This window comes from Diabrotica undecimpunctata, chromosome 3 (assembly GCF_040954645.1).
Source record: "Diabrotica undecimpunctata isolate CICGRU chromosome 3, icDiaUnde3, whole genome shotgun sequence".
Taxonomy (NCBI): Eukaryota; Metazoa; Arthropoda; class Insecta; order Coleoptera; family Chrysomelidae; genus Diabrotica; species Diabrotica undecimpunctata.
The window spans coordinates 118580305-118600017 of NC_092805.1; the positions used below are offsets into that span (position 1 = coordinate 118580305).

The 19713-nt window shown below is 32.9% G+C and overlaps 1 protein-coding gene across 1 annotated transcript; it reads right to left on the reverse strand.

Moving 5' to 3' along the window:
* Positions 1 to 2787: 2787 nt before the first annotated feature.
* LOC140437297 (uncharacterized) lies at positions 2788 to 17424 on the reverse strand. Its single transcript, XM_072526736.1, has 3 exons — positions 17240 to 17424; positions 12681 to 12833; positions 2788 to 3092 (listed from the first exon to the last, which is right to left on the reverse strand). The coding sequence occupies exons 1-3, from the start codon at positions 17364 to 17366 to the stop codon at positions 2923 to 2925; spliced, it is 450 nt and encodes a 149-aa protein (XP_072382837.1). The 5' UTR covers positions 17367 to 17424; the 3' UTR covers positions 2788 to 2922.
* Between the last annotated feature and the right edge of the window lie 2289 nt (positions 17425 to 19713).

Sequence of the window (19713 nt, forward strand, 5' to 3'; positions counted from 1 at the left end):
TTAGTCCCCCGGAGTGAGTTAATTGGTGGTCATGATGTGGTCTGGTCATTTTTTTTTAACTGTTTCGTTAGTCTTTTGAAGAATCCTGTGATTTAGTTAAGAGCGTAGGCGCAAAATTTCGGGCCAATGCTTTTTAAATGCATTCATTTTTTTCGAATCCTAAAAAAACTAATAAGTATTTTTGAAAAATTTAAACGCAGAATGAAAAAATACATTATTACTGAGGGTCGAAAGTCCCTGAAAACTTCTATAATGTTTATTTTAATAAGTTACAGGGGTGAAAAAAAAAAGAGAAAATTTAGTGAGATTTTGAATTTCAAATATCTCATTCAAAAAAACTTTTTGTTTATTCTAAGGGACTTTCGGCCCTCGGTAATAATGTAATCTTTCATTCTGCGTTTAAATTTTTCAAAAATATTTGTTAGTTTTCTCGGGATTCGAAAAAAATGATTGCATTTAAAAAGTATTGGCCCTAAATTTTGCGCCTACGCTCTTAATCTAACTTGTTTGGGTCTTTGGCCTTATACCTTTCATTGAATGATGAGTCTCTTCATTTTACTTAGACTTGGCTAGAGAGCTTTTTAGATCTCTTAAAATCGAATTATTTATTCTATGTTTAATTCTTCTGCAAGACATTTCAGTGGCGTCTATCTTTCTACTTCCGATTGTCTCTGTCCAGTGTACAGTGTCCCTGTTTTTGTGATCATTGGTTTCAGATACCAGTATGAGTTTATAACATCAAACATATCAATTTTGGTTATATGTGGATTATTGTTGTATTGTGTATTCACCATCCTGATTTTTTTCTTTGATATGTTTAACTACAGATCAAATATTTGACTTTCATTTTTAATCCGTTACATGAGATTAATTAACTCGTCTTGACTGTTCGCAAGAATGGCAGTATCTGTGTGTTAATTGATTGAAAAATAAACAAAACGCAGATTGCTCATTTTTCAGTCAGTGATTAAGATATCCTTTCCCATCCTTCAATCGCTTTACTCATAATATCTTCTCCGTATATAAATAGCTGTGGATACTATACATACCTTGTTCTGGATAGAATCCATTTGTAAGTGTGTTAAGCACTTTTCCTGATTGTGGTGATGTTTGTGTAGCTCATTTATAAGTGAAATCTGCTGTTGTTGATCAGGAATCAGATAATAAGAGTATATTGCTTAGGTATAGATACAGGATTTCGTGGGCACTTGTTAAACTCATGCTTGTGTTGGTTTTCTCCAAGACTTTCCATAGTTTATTTTGAGGTAAGCTGTTATACGGTTTTCTAGAGTCTATGTAAATTGGTTGACACCTTTTTCTTTTCAATAATTGATGTAATTCAGAATCAATTGTTAATCTTATTGCCTTGTATCCAGTTTGTCCTTCAGTTACCATATTTTTGTGTTCGTTTTCTATTATGTATTTCTGTATTTTATTAGTTTTTCATATATTCTCCACCGAGTTTGTCTCTACAGTTGTAACATTCGGCACGTCTGCCTTTGTATAGTAAATATGAAAGATTTCTTTCATTCCACTGGAATTTTTATTCTATTAGTTTAATTCTAGAATAGTTTGGCTAGACTTTCATACAATTTTGTTGTCTGTATTTAATTAGCTGAGCTAGGATGTTGCCTAAGCCTGGTGCTTTATTGTTTTTTGTGGTGCTGAGATGTTTATATTTTGTGTGTCGTTGTTATCTTTAAATTATGGCCAATCCTTAACAAGAAGTCTTTTAAATTAATTGCTTTGTAACTGTCTTTTCTTCTCCAGGCGTAATGACTTTAAAATCCTTTCTGTACTCGTACTCCTTCCTAGGTGTGTTAACCATGTTGCACTTTTATTGCCAAGCTTCATTTTTCTTTTGATATATCATTATGTGCACTTTAGTTTGAGCTTCTTGTATATTGTTTAAAACCAGAATTTCATTGCGAAAAGCTAGAGGCAGTTGCTATCAGAGATCCAGTAAAGTCGTGGATATTTTCATGTTAAAACAGGAGGAATACTGGGTCCGTTACTTTATCTTTTGTATGTGAATGAGTTGCCGGAGTGTTTTAAAGGCCAACAAGAGCTATTCATCTATGTCAATGACGCCAGCATGGTTGTGTCTGCTAGAACGTTGGATTGAGTGATTTGTAAATTAAGAGATATAATTAGGTAGAAAACACAGACAAAACATAAACTCAACTGTCGGTTTAGTGGCTACCTACCAAAAATTATTAGATATTTGTATGATATTCTCCTCCAAGGGCATCTTTTTTTGCTAAATTAATTGGTTTTTTCCAAAGTTTTCCTGTTTTTTTCATATAATAATTTTCTTTCTATGATAAACTGATTGGACTTTTTTGTATTCTACCATTCATGTCCCCGATTAAGCTAAGGCGTTAGTAATCTTTTTTAAGTACGTTTCTTATTTCGTAATCATATATGAAAGGTCGACATCAGTCCTCCCTTGTGTTTTACTAGTGTTCGCGCCGAGTATTTTATTTCTCAGGTATCAATCATATCTGGAAGACATTCAACAATCCGCCATCTGAGGATTCGCTAGATGGAGGACTGAAACAATCTTAAACGAGAAAACATTTTTATAGTTGTTTTAATAAAATTGTGGATCCGCATTTTTTGGATTAAAATTATGTGTCTGTTAAGTACTTGTATTGCATATAGTTATTTTAAAATAACAATCGCAGATAGTCGTGCTATTCATATCAAAAATCATTAATAGCAAAAACTTCACTTCTGTTATATTACATAACAATGATAAAGGCAGCCATAATAATAAATATGATTTATTATCTTACCATACATTACAAATAGGCAATCTTTTTAAATATAGATAAGAATGAATAAGCAAAAAAAGATCTGGGTATTTAATATTTATCGATATCTATACTTTCATCAACCTTCTATATATTACATCGTAGTTTATGAATGTTTCCTTCCAGTCTTTGAAGTCATTGCTAACGTAGAAAGTTTTCGAAATGGCTGCTGTGGTTCGGCAATATTTCCGGATGGATGATGTATCGAACCAGTTCCAATGGTCGAGTTGATTCTCATCTTTTCTTCTTTGTAGTCATCCTGAATGATTTGTAAAGCTGAAAATATAAATACAGTTGTCATATAATATATATATATATATATATATATATATATATATATATATATATATATATATATATATATAAGCTAAGACTTAGCAAATACCTAAATACAACATGTTTGAAATTTAAAGATAAAATATAAAAAAATTTATACTTATGCTATGCTAAAAATAAATTTTAATTGAATTAATCTGGTTTAGTTTTATTCATTATCCAAACATTAAAGCAAGGGTTAACATTGATAACACAAGATTATTTTGCTGATATTCATACTTTAATTTATTTCAGAGTTTTTACTTAAAAACATTTTGTTTCTTATTTTTATTTCTGAAAATTGTTTAATTACATTGTTGAAGTTGATGGTGTTTGCTACTTCACGTTCTATCGAGAGAGAGGATTGTTAAACCATTTAGCCGGTTTTGGCTCATCGTGAATCTTAAATAGCTTTTTATGAGTTTCAATTTTGAAAATCTCCTTTTATTAGAAGCAATAGAGACACGCACTGTTCTAAAGACATTTGGAACAGATTCCATCAGGTCCATATCAAGAATAACCTGTACTATCTTTAATGTAGTCCAATTTCTGGCCTCTTCACTTATTCTTGCAGCTTTTATCTCTGGGCGAAGTCTTTTGATTTCATTAACAATTTCTTGCTTGAATTCTTCGAAGGATTCACAAACTTTCACAATCATTGAGTAAATACTCGACTTAAACGACTTTGAATTTTTCGAATACAGTCTCCATTCTTTATATTCTAGTTTGAAGCTCTTGATGTAGCTTGTTTAAACATTCAAGCAAAGATATTTTAGTTTGATCTTCGAACGATAGTCCGGCATTTTCGGCTATTTCTCCAGGCATTATTTTTTTTTTAAACGTCTCCTACTTTTTTTTCAAGGGAGATTCCCATTTCATAACATTTCTCCAAAGCAAACTGGAGAGCTTTCGTGACCAATTTATATCGACTGCCTTCCAAAAGGACTTTCAAACTTTTGAGTTTTATTATGATTTTTTCAAGGCTTAAGCCCTTCGTCTGTAAATACCTCTGTGCACTGTTTATTTCTTGCAAAATCTACCCCATGTAAATGAAGGAATCCAAGAAATTTGAAATCACAAATGTTCGAGAGTAAAATTTCAACAGAGCCCCCTGTGTTAATATTTTCCTTGAAGTCGCACAATTTTTCCGCAACTTGAACTAATTTATTAGAATATTTTAAAATGGGTTTCACAGGTGGCTATGGAAGGTTGTCACTCCATCTTTTGCGCGGTCGTCCGATACTTCTTCTGCCTATTGGTAACTTATCTCTTGCTATTTTGATGACACGGGTCTCCTCTATTCTGCTTATGTGGTTATTCCATTATTTTTTTCTATTTTGTGTCCATTCATTTATACACTGTACGTTACATTTTCTTTTAATGTCTTCACTTCTCTTTCGATCTCTCCAGCGTATTTCCTGTAATTCTTCTCAGTACTCTCATAACCAGCAACTCTTACTCTCCAGTAACCTTTGCGTTGTGGCTGTATCGGGTCTTGTTTCTGAGGCATATCTATGTCATTATTGGTCTTACACTGGCTTTATAAATTCTTGATTTCATCTCAGTGTTAATGTGTCTGTTTCGCCATATAGTGTTATTAAGGCATCCTGCCAGTCTATTTGCCTTTTGTACTGGATCTCTCACTTCTTTGTCTAGGCCTTCATAGCTAGACAGTGTAATTCCCAGGTATTTTATTTCCATTATTTGTTCAATACTGATGCCATCAATTTCTATTTTACATCTGGTTGGTTCTGTGCTGACTACTAGTGTTTTAGTTTTCTGAGATGAGATTGTCATATTAAATTCTTTTGCTCTTATGTTAAATCTGTGGACCAGTCTTTACAGACTATTTTCATCTTGGGCTATCAATATTGCGTCGTCTGCGTAACAGAGTATTTTGATTTCTTTGTTTTCCATTCTGTATCCTCTTCCTTTGTTAACGCTTTTGATGATGAAGAGCATAAGGCTCAATGAATCCAATTGTCTTATTCCGCTGCCTATTTCTATAGGTTCTGTAAGTTGTCCATCTATTCTGACTTCCATTTTGTTGTTTTGGTAGATGTTTTCGATAGTTTTTATAATATTTAGGGGAGCTGCTTTACTGTACAGAAGACGGATTTTTTTTGTGTCTTATCCTGTCAAACGCTATCTTTCCTGTACATCGTTCCTGTACTTTCGTTCCTGTACATTTATATTTAATTTGTGATAATTTCTGGTTTTTCCGGTTCTAGCTTCATTTGTTCTTCCTTTGCGTATAGCTGTTTTAGGTAGTCAATCCACGTATCCTTTTCTGTGTTTTGGTTCTATTAGTTCCTTTACCTCCGTTCTTTGACTTCTTATGAAGCGCCATATTTCCTTTTGACTTAAAAAGACCTTAAAAATCATGTTCCATTTCTTTCGAAAAACGTTCCCAGTGATCATTTTTTATTTTTCTTATAAGTGCATGTGTTTTGTTTCTAATTGTCTTGTAATTATGGTATGCCTCTTGTGTTTTGGTTGACATGTATTTCAGGTAAGTTTTTTTCTTTTCTTTACATTTTTCCTTCATTTATGTACAAAACTATGGAGTTCTTCGTCTTGGGAACGATTTATTTTTATTTATATTTCTTTTTTTTTATTTATATTTGTGGAGTCATCCTGTAAGCTTTCGACTTTTATTTTTGTGGTGTATTCTGGTTTTTTGTTATCACATATATGTGATTTCATTCGGATTTTGCACAATACCAATTTATGATCGCTTCCTATTTCTGCTGATGTTAGTGCTCTTACATCCAAGATTTGAGAGGGCTATAAGTTTCTGTTCCACAGAATATAGTCTATCATAGATCTTTGTCCTCTACTGTTTTCAAAAGTGTGTTTGTATTGTTCTTTGTCAGGGAAAAATGTATTAATAATATGTATCTCGTTTATACTGCAGAGGTCTGTCAGGAGGTCTCCGTTTTCATTTCTGATATTTTCGTTATATCGCTGTTTTATTCCTGGAACTATATTATTGCCAACACTGGCGTTTAAATCACCCATAATGATTATATATTCATCATTTGGAGTATCGTTTATTACAGTCTGAAGGTGTTCGTAAAAGTTTTTTCTTGTGGCGGTATCTCTGTTGTTCTCTGGTGCATAGATTGCTATCACATTCAGAGGTTTGACATCCAGTTTAATTTTTACACTTACTATTCTTTCAGAGGTATATTTACATTGTTGTACTTGGTGTAAAAATTTTTTGTTTACTAATAGGGCGACTCCTTCTTTGGCTCTGGTTTCTTTCGCAACACCACTGCAAATCATCAGATAGTCATCTAGCATAATTTGACCTTTTCCTTTTTTCTTCGTCTTTTGTAGTGCACATATGTCTATATTTTTTTCTACAAGCTTTTTTGTAATTTCCTGCTCTCTTGTGTTTAGATACTTTATGTTCCAAATACCGATGCGAAGTATTTTTTCGTTTTCCATTAATTCTTTGTCCTCTTTCTCGCGTTAGTCGTCGTAATGAAACCATTCCTGTTCAGATGCATAATCCTGTTTCTACGAGCTGTATGGTTTTAAAGTCTATCAGTAGGGTGCTAACCTGGCTGTAGACCCCCTCCTTTATCCAGGCTTGGTTCTGTCGAGCTACTCGATCCACCCAACAAAACTGCAGGCGGAGTTAGAAAAATATAAATAAAAGAAAATAGAAAGTAAACAAAAGTATTTTATGTTATTTACCATATTGTAGTTTTATATGTTTAAAAAATTTTTTGGAAGCCCCACAAATTAGATGCCTGGCACGGGCCGCTCCCCCTTAGTCACGCCACTTTCACCAATGCTGAGCGTACACCAGTGGTGCTCAGACATACTGCATGGGATCTACCACCACATAAACTGCAAGCGTCCGGAGATCGACAGTTATACCCCGATTTTAAACCAGGAGGAGTAATTCAAATTTACCGCACCGCAATGTTTGTTTGTAATTGGTCCAACCTCAGGCAAGTTTACTCTACTGTTATGAAATTTTGACACTAATTGCATTTCATAGCTTAATTAAATTATACCGGCGATTTTTTGTGTTTTCTGCGTTATTCTTTTAATTTTTAGATTTTTAGTCTGCTTTTATATAAAAAAAAAACAGTTGTTTTTAGAACTCTTTAGCGATGTATTAGTATAATATAATATTTTTGGATTACCGTCGAAGGCCAATATGATCAACCAAAAAAGAAGATGTATTTGGTAACCTTTCTAGTGACTTTCTTGGGTGTAAATATGTCTGTTTAGTTTACTCCTCCTGGTTTAAAAACAAAGCATAGTAAAAAAACAATTTTGAAAATAAAAAACTTTATTGCGCATTTCTAGTTAATAAAAAGTTGTAACTACAGTGGGTTGTAAAAGTCATGTTTTTCATATTAATTCTATTTGGATGTTGATGCGTGGTACTGCATATCATCCACAAGTATTTCATATGATGGTACGTAATTACGGAGGGCCAAACGCAAGCATGAAGAGAGATGTTCGTCAGTTAGCCGATTACGATATTTTGATTTCACTATCTTCATTTGGGAAAATGCAGACTCACATAAGTATGTTGATACAAAGAATGCTGTGAGCTGCAGAGCTACCTGTCTCAAAGACGGATATTTCTCAGACGATATGAAAGACCAAAATTTCGTATCGGTCGCTCTGGATTTAAGAGGTATATCCGAAATTATTTTCAGTACCTTATTTTGGACGGAAATGATCTTCATATTGAACGTAACGGATATTTAAGTCGCTCTTTTTTCCACATCTTGACAAGAAAATGGATTAGACATGAATGTTACAATATCTGTCAGTTTTTTAAAATCAGCGAAGCGTCTTTCAAACTCACCATGAAGTGTTTGCAGCTCCGTTTCGTAATAAACATATGTAATTTAAATGACCCTTTTTTTCAACAATGGAAAGTTGTTTAAATCCTTTCTGCTAATTTGTTTAATCAATAATTTCAATTTATTGACAAAAGAATGTATTGCTCTCATCATATCGATAATTGTTTTATTTTTACCTTGTAGTTCAAAATTAAGGAGGTTCAAATGATTTGTTAAATCTGTTAGGAAATCCAGATCACTGAGCCATTTTTTGTTTTGAAGTAGATGAGTGTCGTCCCCTCGTTCTTCTAAAAAAGATATTATTTCGGGAAGTAGCTCCTGGAACCTATCTAAAAATTTTCCACGGCTCAACCACCTAACATCTGTATGCAGAAGTAAATCAGTGTGTTCTGCAGAGTCGCTATCTTCCAATAGTTGGAAGTTGGAGTTGCAAGCTTCGCGCTCTGATTGAATTCACAATTTTTCATCTTCATGATGTCGTCCGTATTTAAAATTTTGGAACACAAAACTTGCTGGTGAATGATGCAATGATATGAAAAAAAAACGATGGAAAGTCATCGTTAGCTCGACATAATGCAACAAATCCATTGTTAACCCCAGTCATGGATTGTGCACCATCTGTTGTAATACACACGAGTTTGTAAATCGGTAGCTCGTATTGTTTCACAAAATTTAGAAAAACGTTGTATATATCTTCTCCGCGAGTTTTTTCTTTCAGAGGCAGCGTTGTTAACAGTTCTTCTTTAGCCAACATGTCAGAAAATACCATCCGAATGACGAATGAAAATACACAACTGGGCTGTATCAGTCATATCGGTTGACTAGCCAAATTGCAAAGAAAAGTAGGTACATACACTTCATAATATCACTTTTAACTTGGCTTTCCAAATCTTTGCCCATGATTTCGATACGTCTAGTAATCGTTGGACGTGATAACTGGACTTCTTTGATGGCGGACATAATATCTGTTTTATTTTTGAAGTCCTGAAATAACACATTCGCAGCCTCAATAAATACTTCCTTCACTACTCCTCATTATACAAATGTTTTTTTTATGTTGTGCCAATATATGAGAAATTTTGAACGACGCAATTGTTGCAGCTACTGATTGTTTAACAGGCCTAGTGAACATTGATTGTTCCGTCTTCAAACTACTTTTCAAGTCTTGTACTTTCCGTTTTCTAAACAAACTGTTTTGCGGAAAATCATTTTCATAGTTTTTATGCAAAGTTTTATAATGCCGTTCTAAATTTTCGCGTTTGGGCAGAGCAACGGAAGACCGACAAACAAGACAAACACACTTATCTTTCACCATAGTAAACAGGAATTCTTTTTCTCACGCATTATTAAAATTATATGTTTTACTCTTTTTCATAGCACTTATATCGAGTTTCAAATATTAATGTAAAGAATAAATATATTACAAAAATGTTTTTACTAATGAATGATTAATGCTTGACTAACAGCAATACAATGCCGATACAGCACACTCCCAGTTTAAATTTATCTGTGAATGCTGTTATGCCGAATCAGCATTATCGCAACGTTAGGGTGAAGAGATAGCATCATAATTATTTCGATCATGCACGTGTGGTGAGTCAGGATATTAGGCATTATTTTAGTTTCGTTTATGTGGACTATTATCTTGTTTTTATTCTTGGGATTTTCAATTTATATTTTCTCATTTTCTAATATTTGCGTCTAATACAGTTCTCGTATGTTCTCCGTGAATCGCGATCGACTTCAAAAACTTTGGCGATCGACCGGTCGATCACGATCGACTCTTTGATCACCGCTGCCGTACACTGATGATCTGGTTCTTATTGCAAGAAATGGAAAAGAACTGACAAGCATAGCAAAAAAACTAATTCAGGAAACCTCTAAATTGGGACTGAAAATTAATATTAATAAATCCAAGTACATGAAAATCTCGAGTAAAAAAGAAACGAACACCAGGGCCCCTTTAAATTAAATGTGGAGGATGGATCAGTTGTAGGTACAATTTGAGAAGGTGGATGAATATATGCACTTAGGTACTCTTATAAGAGCAACATATGTGCTGAGGCCATGAACAAAATAATTAAGGCCAAAGATATACCTCGTAATAGAAAAATAAGAGTATACAAAACTATAAATTAGACCCACAATGCTATACGCTGCCGAGACATGGAAAAAACCATACAGAACAGATTGGAAGCATGGGAAAGGAAGATACTTAGCAGAATGTTTGATAGAAAAGTATTAGAAGGAGAATGGATCTAATGTAGAAGTATACCAACTGTATGCTAACCCTCCAATAACAAAATTAATGAAAAAACATAGACTAGAAGGGCTCGAACATCTAGAAAGAATGCAAGGTAATAGGCATGTCAAGACTATGAGGAAAACTCTTGAGTCTCTTGAGACTCTTGAGGGAAAAAAGAGAGAAAGACCAAGAAAGAAACGGAAAGATGTAGCGATGGAAGATATCAGAGAGATGGGAAGCTGACAGCTAGGAACAGAAAACAATGAAAATTATCCATCCAGCAATGGGCCTAAAAGACCTTTTAACCCTATACATACATATAAAAATAGATCTTATCATATTGCATTAATACATCAAAGTAATATTTGGGTCTGCCCCTATGTGGATTTATACAAAGCTCTATGTTTATGAATTTTCTGATACTTTTATAATTTGATGTATGTACTCTTTGAATGGACAATTTACCAAGATAACGAACCAAATTTTTAAAACTTAGACAAAAACTTTCAAAAAAGTACTAATTAGTTTCAAAAGGAGACGGCGGCGACTAGATAACATCTGGACGATCGGTCTTTATGGAGAAACTGTTCAAGACACTGCGAAGTATTGGCTATATATAACTGTCGTCAGACCTATGTTTACGTACAGCACTGGTATGGTGGTCTAAATTCTAACAAAAGGCGATCAGCGAGAAGCTGAATAAGCTTCAACGAGAAGTATGCTTAATCATAACAGGAGCGATGTCGACTACCCCAACCACCTCCTTGAAGGTCATACTAGACCTCCCTCCGTGTCATAAACGGATGGGGAAGGAGACGAAGGTAGGAGCATACAAAAGACGGATAAAATGTCAGGAAGCAAGGAGAAATGATACCGGGGCCAAATCTGGAGAGATAATAAAAAATTATCCCGAGTTAGAAGTGATATCAGTTGCAATGCAACCTAAATATAATTTCGAATAGCCGCTTACTGTGGTCTTTGCAGGAAGTGACGAATGGGAGTCGAATAAAGCGAATCTTATAATGGCAGATCAATGTTGGTATACAGCTGATGAAGGAGAATCTAAAGCTGATGAAGGAGTAGTATAATAGCTGGAGTATACGTAAGCAAACCAAGTGAAAGCCTAGGTAATTACTCCACTATCTTCCAAGCGGAAATTTATGCTATAAAAATCTGCTTGCAGGAACTTATAAAGAAAAACTGTGGGTTTCAAATATTCGAAGTCTTTTATATATGAACCTTCTAATGAAAGAAAAGATCCAAACATCTACTAGATATGCGTAAGAATGATCGACAAATTATCTTAGGTGACGTACCTATGCGCTTCAAGAGGCACATGAATAAAATCGGACTGACAAAAAGTGCGGATTGCGGGTTTTAGTAGGCTAAACACGAGACGGTGGAACACTTTCTGTGTGCAACTCCCTAGGATTGGAGAGGATAAGGCTCAATACATTTGAGCATTATGAGCGTATTATTTGAGTCCTACGACTGAGAAGTGTCATCAAAGGTCATAATAGACTTTGTTAAAAAAACTGGACTGAAAGGAGAACTTTAACCTAGCGATGAGCCACAAAGACCTCTTAGATTGAGTAGAAGAGTGGTTAAGCTCCCACACATATTAAACTTAACCTAAAAATAGGACAGGAAACTTATGAGATCAAAATAACTAATGGGGTTAGACAGGGATGCATATCGGTTGTTTAATCTGTATGCAGGAAGTATATTTAATGAAAGGGGAGAAACTAAATAATGTCAGGTATAAGGATGATGCGGTGATATTTTCTGATAGTTACGAAAGCCTAATGCACAAAGTAATAGAAATTAGTTGGAAATATGGTCTGTCTCAATACAAATAAGGTAAAGTATATGCCTATAAACAAATAAATTTTCCCCCACAATAACTTATTAACGAAATAATTGAAAGAACGAAGACAAACACATATTTAGATACACCGATAAAGGCCAAAGGGGTCGATTCTTTTGAAATCCGATAAAGAATAGACAAAGCAATATCATGTATGGTTTGTTAAATTAATACACAAGTTGATAAAAACCAGTATTGAGAGATTGTTTCTGTTTTATATTCTTCATCGAAATGGTTTAGAAATATATACATGCAGAATTCATCATCTAGTTATTTAATTAAATCTGAAAGTATCTCATCTGGGTCTCATACTTTTTCGTTTTTTGCATTCCTTATTGCCTGCTTAATTTCTGTGTCGGTTCTGTTTCGTTGTTGATATCATCCGTAAGATGTAAATGTAGGAGTCATTCCAAATGCAAATTTAATGTAAACCATGCGTTGAATGTTGTAGTACTAGTAATAGACGCATCAATTTTTAGATCTTCCAATAAAGTTTCAAAGAGCACATATCAATTACCAATACCAATGTTCGCAAACTTATTTTTATCATTCTAAAATTTTTCCATAAGATCATACAAAAATCAATTACCTATTCTTACCTCGTTCCAGATCCATATTGTCCATATCCTGATTCTTAATTAATTTAAGCCTTTCTCGAAATTTTTCCGCAAGTTTTTTTCTGCAATAGTCCGCCTCAATCTCTTGCTTAGTTCTTGGCACACGAATTTTTACACAACAGCAAAACAGAACGACTAAAAATAGTGTTAATTACATTGAATTAGGAAGGATAATTACTGAATATATATATATATATATATATATATATATATATATATATATATATATATATATATATATATATATATATATATATATATATATATATATTCAGGGTTTTGAAGAGTGTGAATGAATATTTAATGAAAATATTTTCATCTATTTTCTACTTCCCGTTATACCGGAATTTGGTTATAATTTCGTCTTTTTTAATGGGACACCATTTTTGTATATATGTTTGTATATTTTTTAATTTTGGAAATATTCACGTTATACTGAAAATTTTTTGTTAATACTTCTCTATACTTATTGTAAACCGTTTTTGAGTTATAACGGATTTTATATGAAAATTACACTTTTCTACCAAAAGTTCAATATTCTCTAATGTAATTTGAATAAAAGTTTAAATTTCTTAGGAACAAAATCGAAATCTATTAACCACATACAGCTTTATCGTTTGCAGTGTAAAGTTGCCTTTTTTATTATACAGGGTCTGTCAAAATTGGCATAAAACCGGCATCTTAAATTTTCGCCTAATTCCTTTTTTTAATGGGACACCCTGTATGTGATTCAATATTTTAAAAGAATATGTTCCTCACAATCGATTTTTATTAGTATTTCCTATGGCGCTTGCAGTTTTCAAATAAATTAACTTTATACATTTTTGTCACAAAAAATTTTTGTCACATTTTTGTCATAAAAAATTTATTTATCAAGTAGCCTATGGAATATTTTGACAAATGGATTGTTAATGTTTAATAGTAACTTTGTTGTATGCCGTTGGGTGACAGTTATAATAATAATTTGCTTAATTTTGTTCACTAAATAATAATGGCTCATTTAAGATATACAAATGATGATTTTTTAAATTTAATAATAATTTACGGTGGGTGTAACAGAATAGTTTTCAGAACTCACTGTGTTTTTGCTAAGAGATATCATAAGAAGCCTCGACCAAATCATAAAACTGTAAAACGTTTGTTGTTTCCAGTTTGGTCAGTTTATAAGTAAAAGGAACAAGCCAAAAGCTACATCGATAATGAAGACTTACAAATAGATATGCTGGGATATTTTGCAGCTAATCCAAATTCATCCTTAAGTTAATGTGAGCAATTGTTACAGCAGGTATCGACTGGAACAATTCACAGAATTAAAAAAAAACATCATGGACCCCTTATTTGTATACACTAGCTCAACATTTACATCCTGGAGATTATGTAAGACGTGTAGAATTTTGCGAATGGGTTTAAGTGAAATGCCAAAAAGATCAAGATTTTACAAAAAAAAATTGGTGTGATGAATCTAAGTCTACAAAAAATGGTATATTTAACCGCCATAACAGTCACTTCTGAAGTGATGAAAATCTTCAGCTTACGTGCGATAGTAAATTTCAAACGTCCTTTTCGTTTAATGTTTATTGTGATGTGAAAAATAATTATATGTGAAAAAGATACTTATTCGCATTCATGATTTATGACTAAAATTTTAACGTGAGCGTTACTACATTTTATACCAAGTAATTGTACTAGCACTGCACGCTTTACATACAAATGGGGCTAACGAGACTTGGTTTCAGCAAGATGGAGCACGGGCTCACAATATTCGAGGAGTCGGCACAGTGCTTGATAAAATATTTATCAATAGATGGATAGGTAATAAAGGTCCCTTGCTCTGACCACCAAGATCCCCACAATTGTCACCATTAAATTACCTACTATATTTTAGGGATATATTAAAAATAAGGTGTTTTCTGAACCTGTCACTACCAAGGAAGATATGATAAAAAAAGTCCTTCAAGTTTTTAACGAAATAGATAGAGAATCAATATCAAAAGTTACTAATGAAAATCTAGTTAAAAGAGTTCATAAATGTTTGGAAGTTGAGGGGCAACATTTTGAACATTTATTACATTAATAAGCTAGTGGCTATTTTACTGAATTCTGCACTGTCGGATACTTTCCTTCGCCACTGCCTGATGTTCATGGTTTTAAGAACCCTCTCTACGTCGTCTAGGGAATACTATACAGATTATTAGTAAGAAACGTATTCTTCTAAAATAATAAATCATATACAGGGTATCCTATTTGAAAAAAAGGAATTAGGCGAAAATTTAGGATGCCGGTTTTATGCTCATTTTGACAACACCCCGTATAACCAAAAATGCAATTTTACGCTGTAAACGATAAAGCTATATGTGTTTAATAAGTCCCTAAGAAATTTAAACTTTTATTCAAAAACATTAGAGGATATTAAACTTTATGTACATGGTAGAAAAGTGGAATTTTCATATAAAAACGATTATAACTCAAAAACGGTTCAAAATAGGCATATAGAAGTATTAACAAAAAATGTTTAGAATAGCGTGAATATTTCTAAAATAAAAAAATATACAGGGTGTCCCATTAAAAAAGGAAGTTAAGAACAACTTCCGGTATAACCGGAAGTAGAAAATAAATGAAAATATTTTCATTAAACACTTCACTCTTTACACTTTCAATTCAATTTTCATGATTCAGTTATAATATTTCTAATCGACCGTTTATCTGCCGCACCCTGTATATGTGGTTATCAAAATTTGGTTACCTATTTATGTATTTTTTTCCAAAAATGTTTAGGTAATTCAACATTGGAAAAATTCTAACCTGCAATTTAGAAATGTGCTTAATATTGGACATAGAAGCAAAGAATATAGACGCAAAATGCGTCTATATTCTTTGATAGAAGTATTCTCAATATTGAATATCCAATATAAGATACGTTTTTATTTATCTGTACTGAAGATCGTTTTTCTTACATAATGTTTAATAACAAAAGAAAGCAATAGAATGAAGCAAACATGGCCTCTGAAATTTCGGCTATACTGAATAAGAAAATGAGATAATTGAAAGCGACGAAGGCATATGATGTAGCGAAAACTACATTAGAATATTATTGTAGAAAGATATTGTATTAAGAAAAAAAATTCAGTGGGATACCTCGAAAAATCAACTATATATCGTAAGCCAGTGCTTCACGAAGCATTAGAAAAAGAGTTGATTGCCTACTGCTTGGAATTTGAAAGCATATCAATAGATGTTCGCCGTTTATCTTTTCAGTTGACTTTGGCCAACAATTTGCCATATCCGTTTTTAAAGCGTAACAAGGATATTTCTTTTCGAGCGTCACAAGGTGTATCTGCAGCTAGAACAAAAGAATTAACTAAAGCAAATATTAAGAAATTTTATAATATTCGGGAATCAGAACTAAAAAAAAATAAAATTTAATTTTAACAGGGTTTATAATGTTGACGAGTCTGCAGAAACTGCAGACTCGTCAACTGCAGAGACGAGACGATAACAGCAGTTCAATACAAGCATACTAAAGTTATAGGCTTAAAAGATAGGAGCATTAACAATTTCTGACAGAGGTTCGCTTGTCACAGTTCCCCAAAGATGATCTTGATCCTGAATGATCTTGATGAAGATCCTGTCATTTTAATTTTAGACAGAGACTAGTCGCACACAAGAAACTTGGATGTAATTAATAAGGCTTTGCCTATTTTACCTGGTCCATCAGGAATTAAACAAAATAAAGCTGGTGCAGCTGCTTTTATTACTGGATCGCCTTATAAAAAGACCTTAACAAAGCACAATCGCCTAAAATTGCAAGTGGGGTTAAGAAAGTGGTAAACTTTAACTCGAATGCATGCAGAGAATCAAAGAAAACATAAAAGTTGGCATTATTTACGAAAAGAACTCAAGCAAAAAATTAAATTAAAAAATAAAAGGAAAACAAAAGACGTTTCTTCGGACACATTAGAATCTAAGGAAGAAATAAAATTCGTTAATTCTAAAGTTGACGTGGATCAAGAAGAAGAGGATGTGGAATGTATAGACTGCTTTGAATATTTCGATAAAGCTGGGCAACAATGGATACGCTGCTGTAAATGCTACAGAGGGGGTCATGAAGATGAAGGCAACAATAATTTCATTTGCGAATTTTGTATGGATGGATAGTCACTATTTATCTTGTATTAATTATTTTTATACTTTTCAGGATGATAAATAACATTTACTGAAATAAAATTTATATTTTGTAATCACCAAAATAACAAATACATTGTTTACGTTGTACATGTACATCAAATATGCGTTTCCCTAATATTGGATACTCTATTCAATATTAGGCGACTATTTTGTAAACTGTCTAATTTGTTTTTTTTTATTAACATTTTATTACCGCCTGAAGGTATCTTCTAAAATTATTTTAATCGTACCAATACATAATCTCTTTACTATCTTTCTACTACTGGTAGTTATAAAATATATACATAGTAATTTTAAATTTGAAAAATTTCGATAATCAAAAATCAGTTTTTAAGTTATAATTGATTTTTGCTTACCTAAGATAGTGAAAGCAGAGAAACAGAAAAATATATAATGCCAAATCCGAAATCTAGGCGATTCCAAGGCAGCTGTCTCTATCCACAGTTCATTTTCTTCATTTGGGTTGGCGTAAAAAGTCGCCATTTTTGTTTTCTACATACATCGAAAAATGAACAATCACATCAACGAAGCCTCGTTTAATGGCTAGCCAGAGGGTGTTGATTAAAAGAAAACACAGGGAAGCATGTGTGACGCTCCTTAATATCCAGACACACCTAGATTTTTGCTAATTTATCAGGCATGCGATAATATAATCCAGGCGATGATGAGAACTTTTAGATTGTTAGTTAGCGGAGTTATTGCATTTACATTAATTTCAAAATATTTTAGAAATAAAACAGCGTTTGTGTTAACACTTCCTATAACTTTAAAATATTTAACTGTAAATCTATTATAAAACTGCATCTATAAAATATCTATAATACTTCTGATAAAATAAAATTAGAAGAAGTACAAATACATTTTTAAGAACAATAAACGAGTGTTTGAATCTGTGAATATCAAACATTCAAATATTCAGGGAGTGTTCTCTTTAAATTGGGGTTTAAAACTAAAAGGCGCGGATGGATTTCTTTTTTCTGACTGAACCTAACCGAACCTAACAAATATTAATCAATTATTTAATTATTTTAACCATAGACATATAATACAAATAAACTGATTGTTGCAATACTAGCCCGTTCCCCCAGTGCGACAGAGAAAACTGACGCCAAGCAGTTCCTGGACCTCTTTCTAATGAAGCGGGTTTATCGACCACGTGACCTTCCCATTGGTTATTTAGGTCACGTAGTCGATAAACCCGGCCCATTAGTAAGAGATGCAGGGACTGCTTTGCGTCAGTTTTTTCTGTCGCACTGGGGGAACGGGCCTGTATTGCAACAGTCAGTCTATTTGTATTATATGTCTATGAATATAACCTAATCTAACTTAATTTAACCAAACCCATAGACATATAATACAAATAGACTAGACTAGAGAAAACAGACGCAAAGCAGTTTCTGCATCTCTTTCTAATTGCCGCGTTTATCGACCACGTGAGCTAAATGACCAATGGGAAGGTTGAGCCTTCCCAGACTTCCTTCTAGGTAATAGTTAGGCCTTCAGATTCCTCTCGGTCTTTATCTATCTGCGTAATTCCAAAGAAAATGGACGCTTCCCAGAAGTCCAAATTTAGGGTCATTTCAGATTACCGATGCCTTAACGCAATTACATTTCATGTTAGATACCCACTACCTAACGTTAGTGACTTATTAGATAAACTTGGATGGTGTCAGTACTTTACGACATTTGATCTTGCTTTCGGTTTCCATAAGATCGAAATGGCGGAAAGTGAGATTTAAAATCTGCATTTAACGTCAGAATGCCTCAGTAGAATACTAGAAAATTATGGATAACATCCTGAGAAGTATACAAAATAAAAAGTGTTCGATGTATCTTAATGTTAAAATTATTGTAACATGAAGAATATATTTGTTATATTTAGCACAAGTCTTCATATGCATCTAGTTTATTTAAGACATCTGATCAAGTATTTCAACGAAAGAGCATCTGACTTAAAAATACAAATAGACAAATCTGAGTTTCTAAAAAAAGAGGTCATCTATTTAGATATTGTTGTAACACCAGAAGATGTTTTGCAATACCCAAGACTTCTAAACAATTAAAAGGGTTTTTAGAACGATACTGTGTTCATATTTTTTGAATCGAAGCTTCTATAATGGTGCTGTATTACTTTTTTCTCTACAGTAAAATGCTAAGGTGCGCGTCACGGAACTAGCGCCATACGATGGCGTCGTCACGTCATAGAATACGGTTTTTGACATCGATTCACTAATCGCGATCAAATCATTTTTAGTCACCATATATTTACTCAAAGCAGGTTTAAATTAAAAACTGCATGAAAAATAACTAACAAAATAATATAGACATTAAATGGGAAATAAAAAATTAAAAGAATATCTGTCACTAAAAGAGTCGATTAACGATTGTCAAAATTTATTACAAGTCATAAATGTCATCCGATTAGTAACAACATTGAATCATCTGTTTAAATGTTTATAATAATTCTCGTTTTAAAATAATTTCATATAAATACAATTACTGTTTTTAAACATATTACTTAGTTTATATGATAATTAAATTTAGTAATAAATGATATTTATTTATATTTTATTAACAAAAAGAGAAATCAAACGATTTCTACATAGCGAAACCGAATTCAAATTTTTACCACTGTGTTTCCTAAAACTTGCGAAACAAACAGCTGGATAAATTACTCGGCAAGGGAATCTAAAATTACATTCCACATGCCGTTCATCCTGGTCAAAATTCGCAGTGAATTCAGTTTCTGGTACTCCAAACGAAGTAAGTAATAAAACATAATGACGGTATTAGATTTTTGTTTTGATACAGGGCAGCGACAGCCGCTTAT

What these genes read in the sequence shown, in the direction of transcription:
- LOC140437297 (XM_072526736.1), bottom strand. Translation starts at nt 17,366, where the DNA reads ATGGCGACTTTTTACGCCAACCCAAATGAAGAAAATGAACTGTGGATA. An exon ending in CTCTGCTTTCACTATCTTAG is followed by an intron (nt 12,834 to 17,239) that starts GTAAGCAAAAAT and finishes CACTATTTTTAG; the next exon opens with TCGTTCTGTTTTGCTGTTGT. An exon ending in CAATATGGATCTGGAACGAG is followed by an intron (nt 3,093 to 12,680) that starts GTAAGAATAGGT and finishes TTATATTTTCAG; the next exon opens with CTTTACAAATCATTCAGGAT.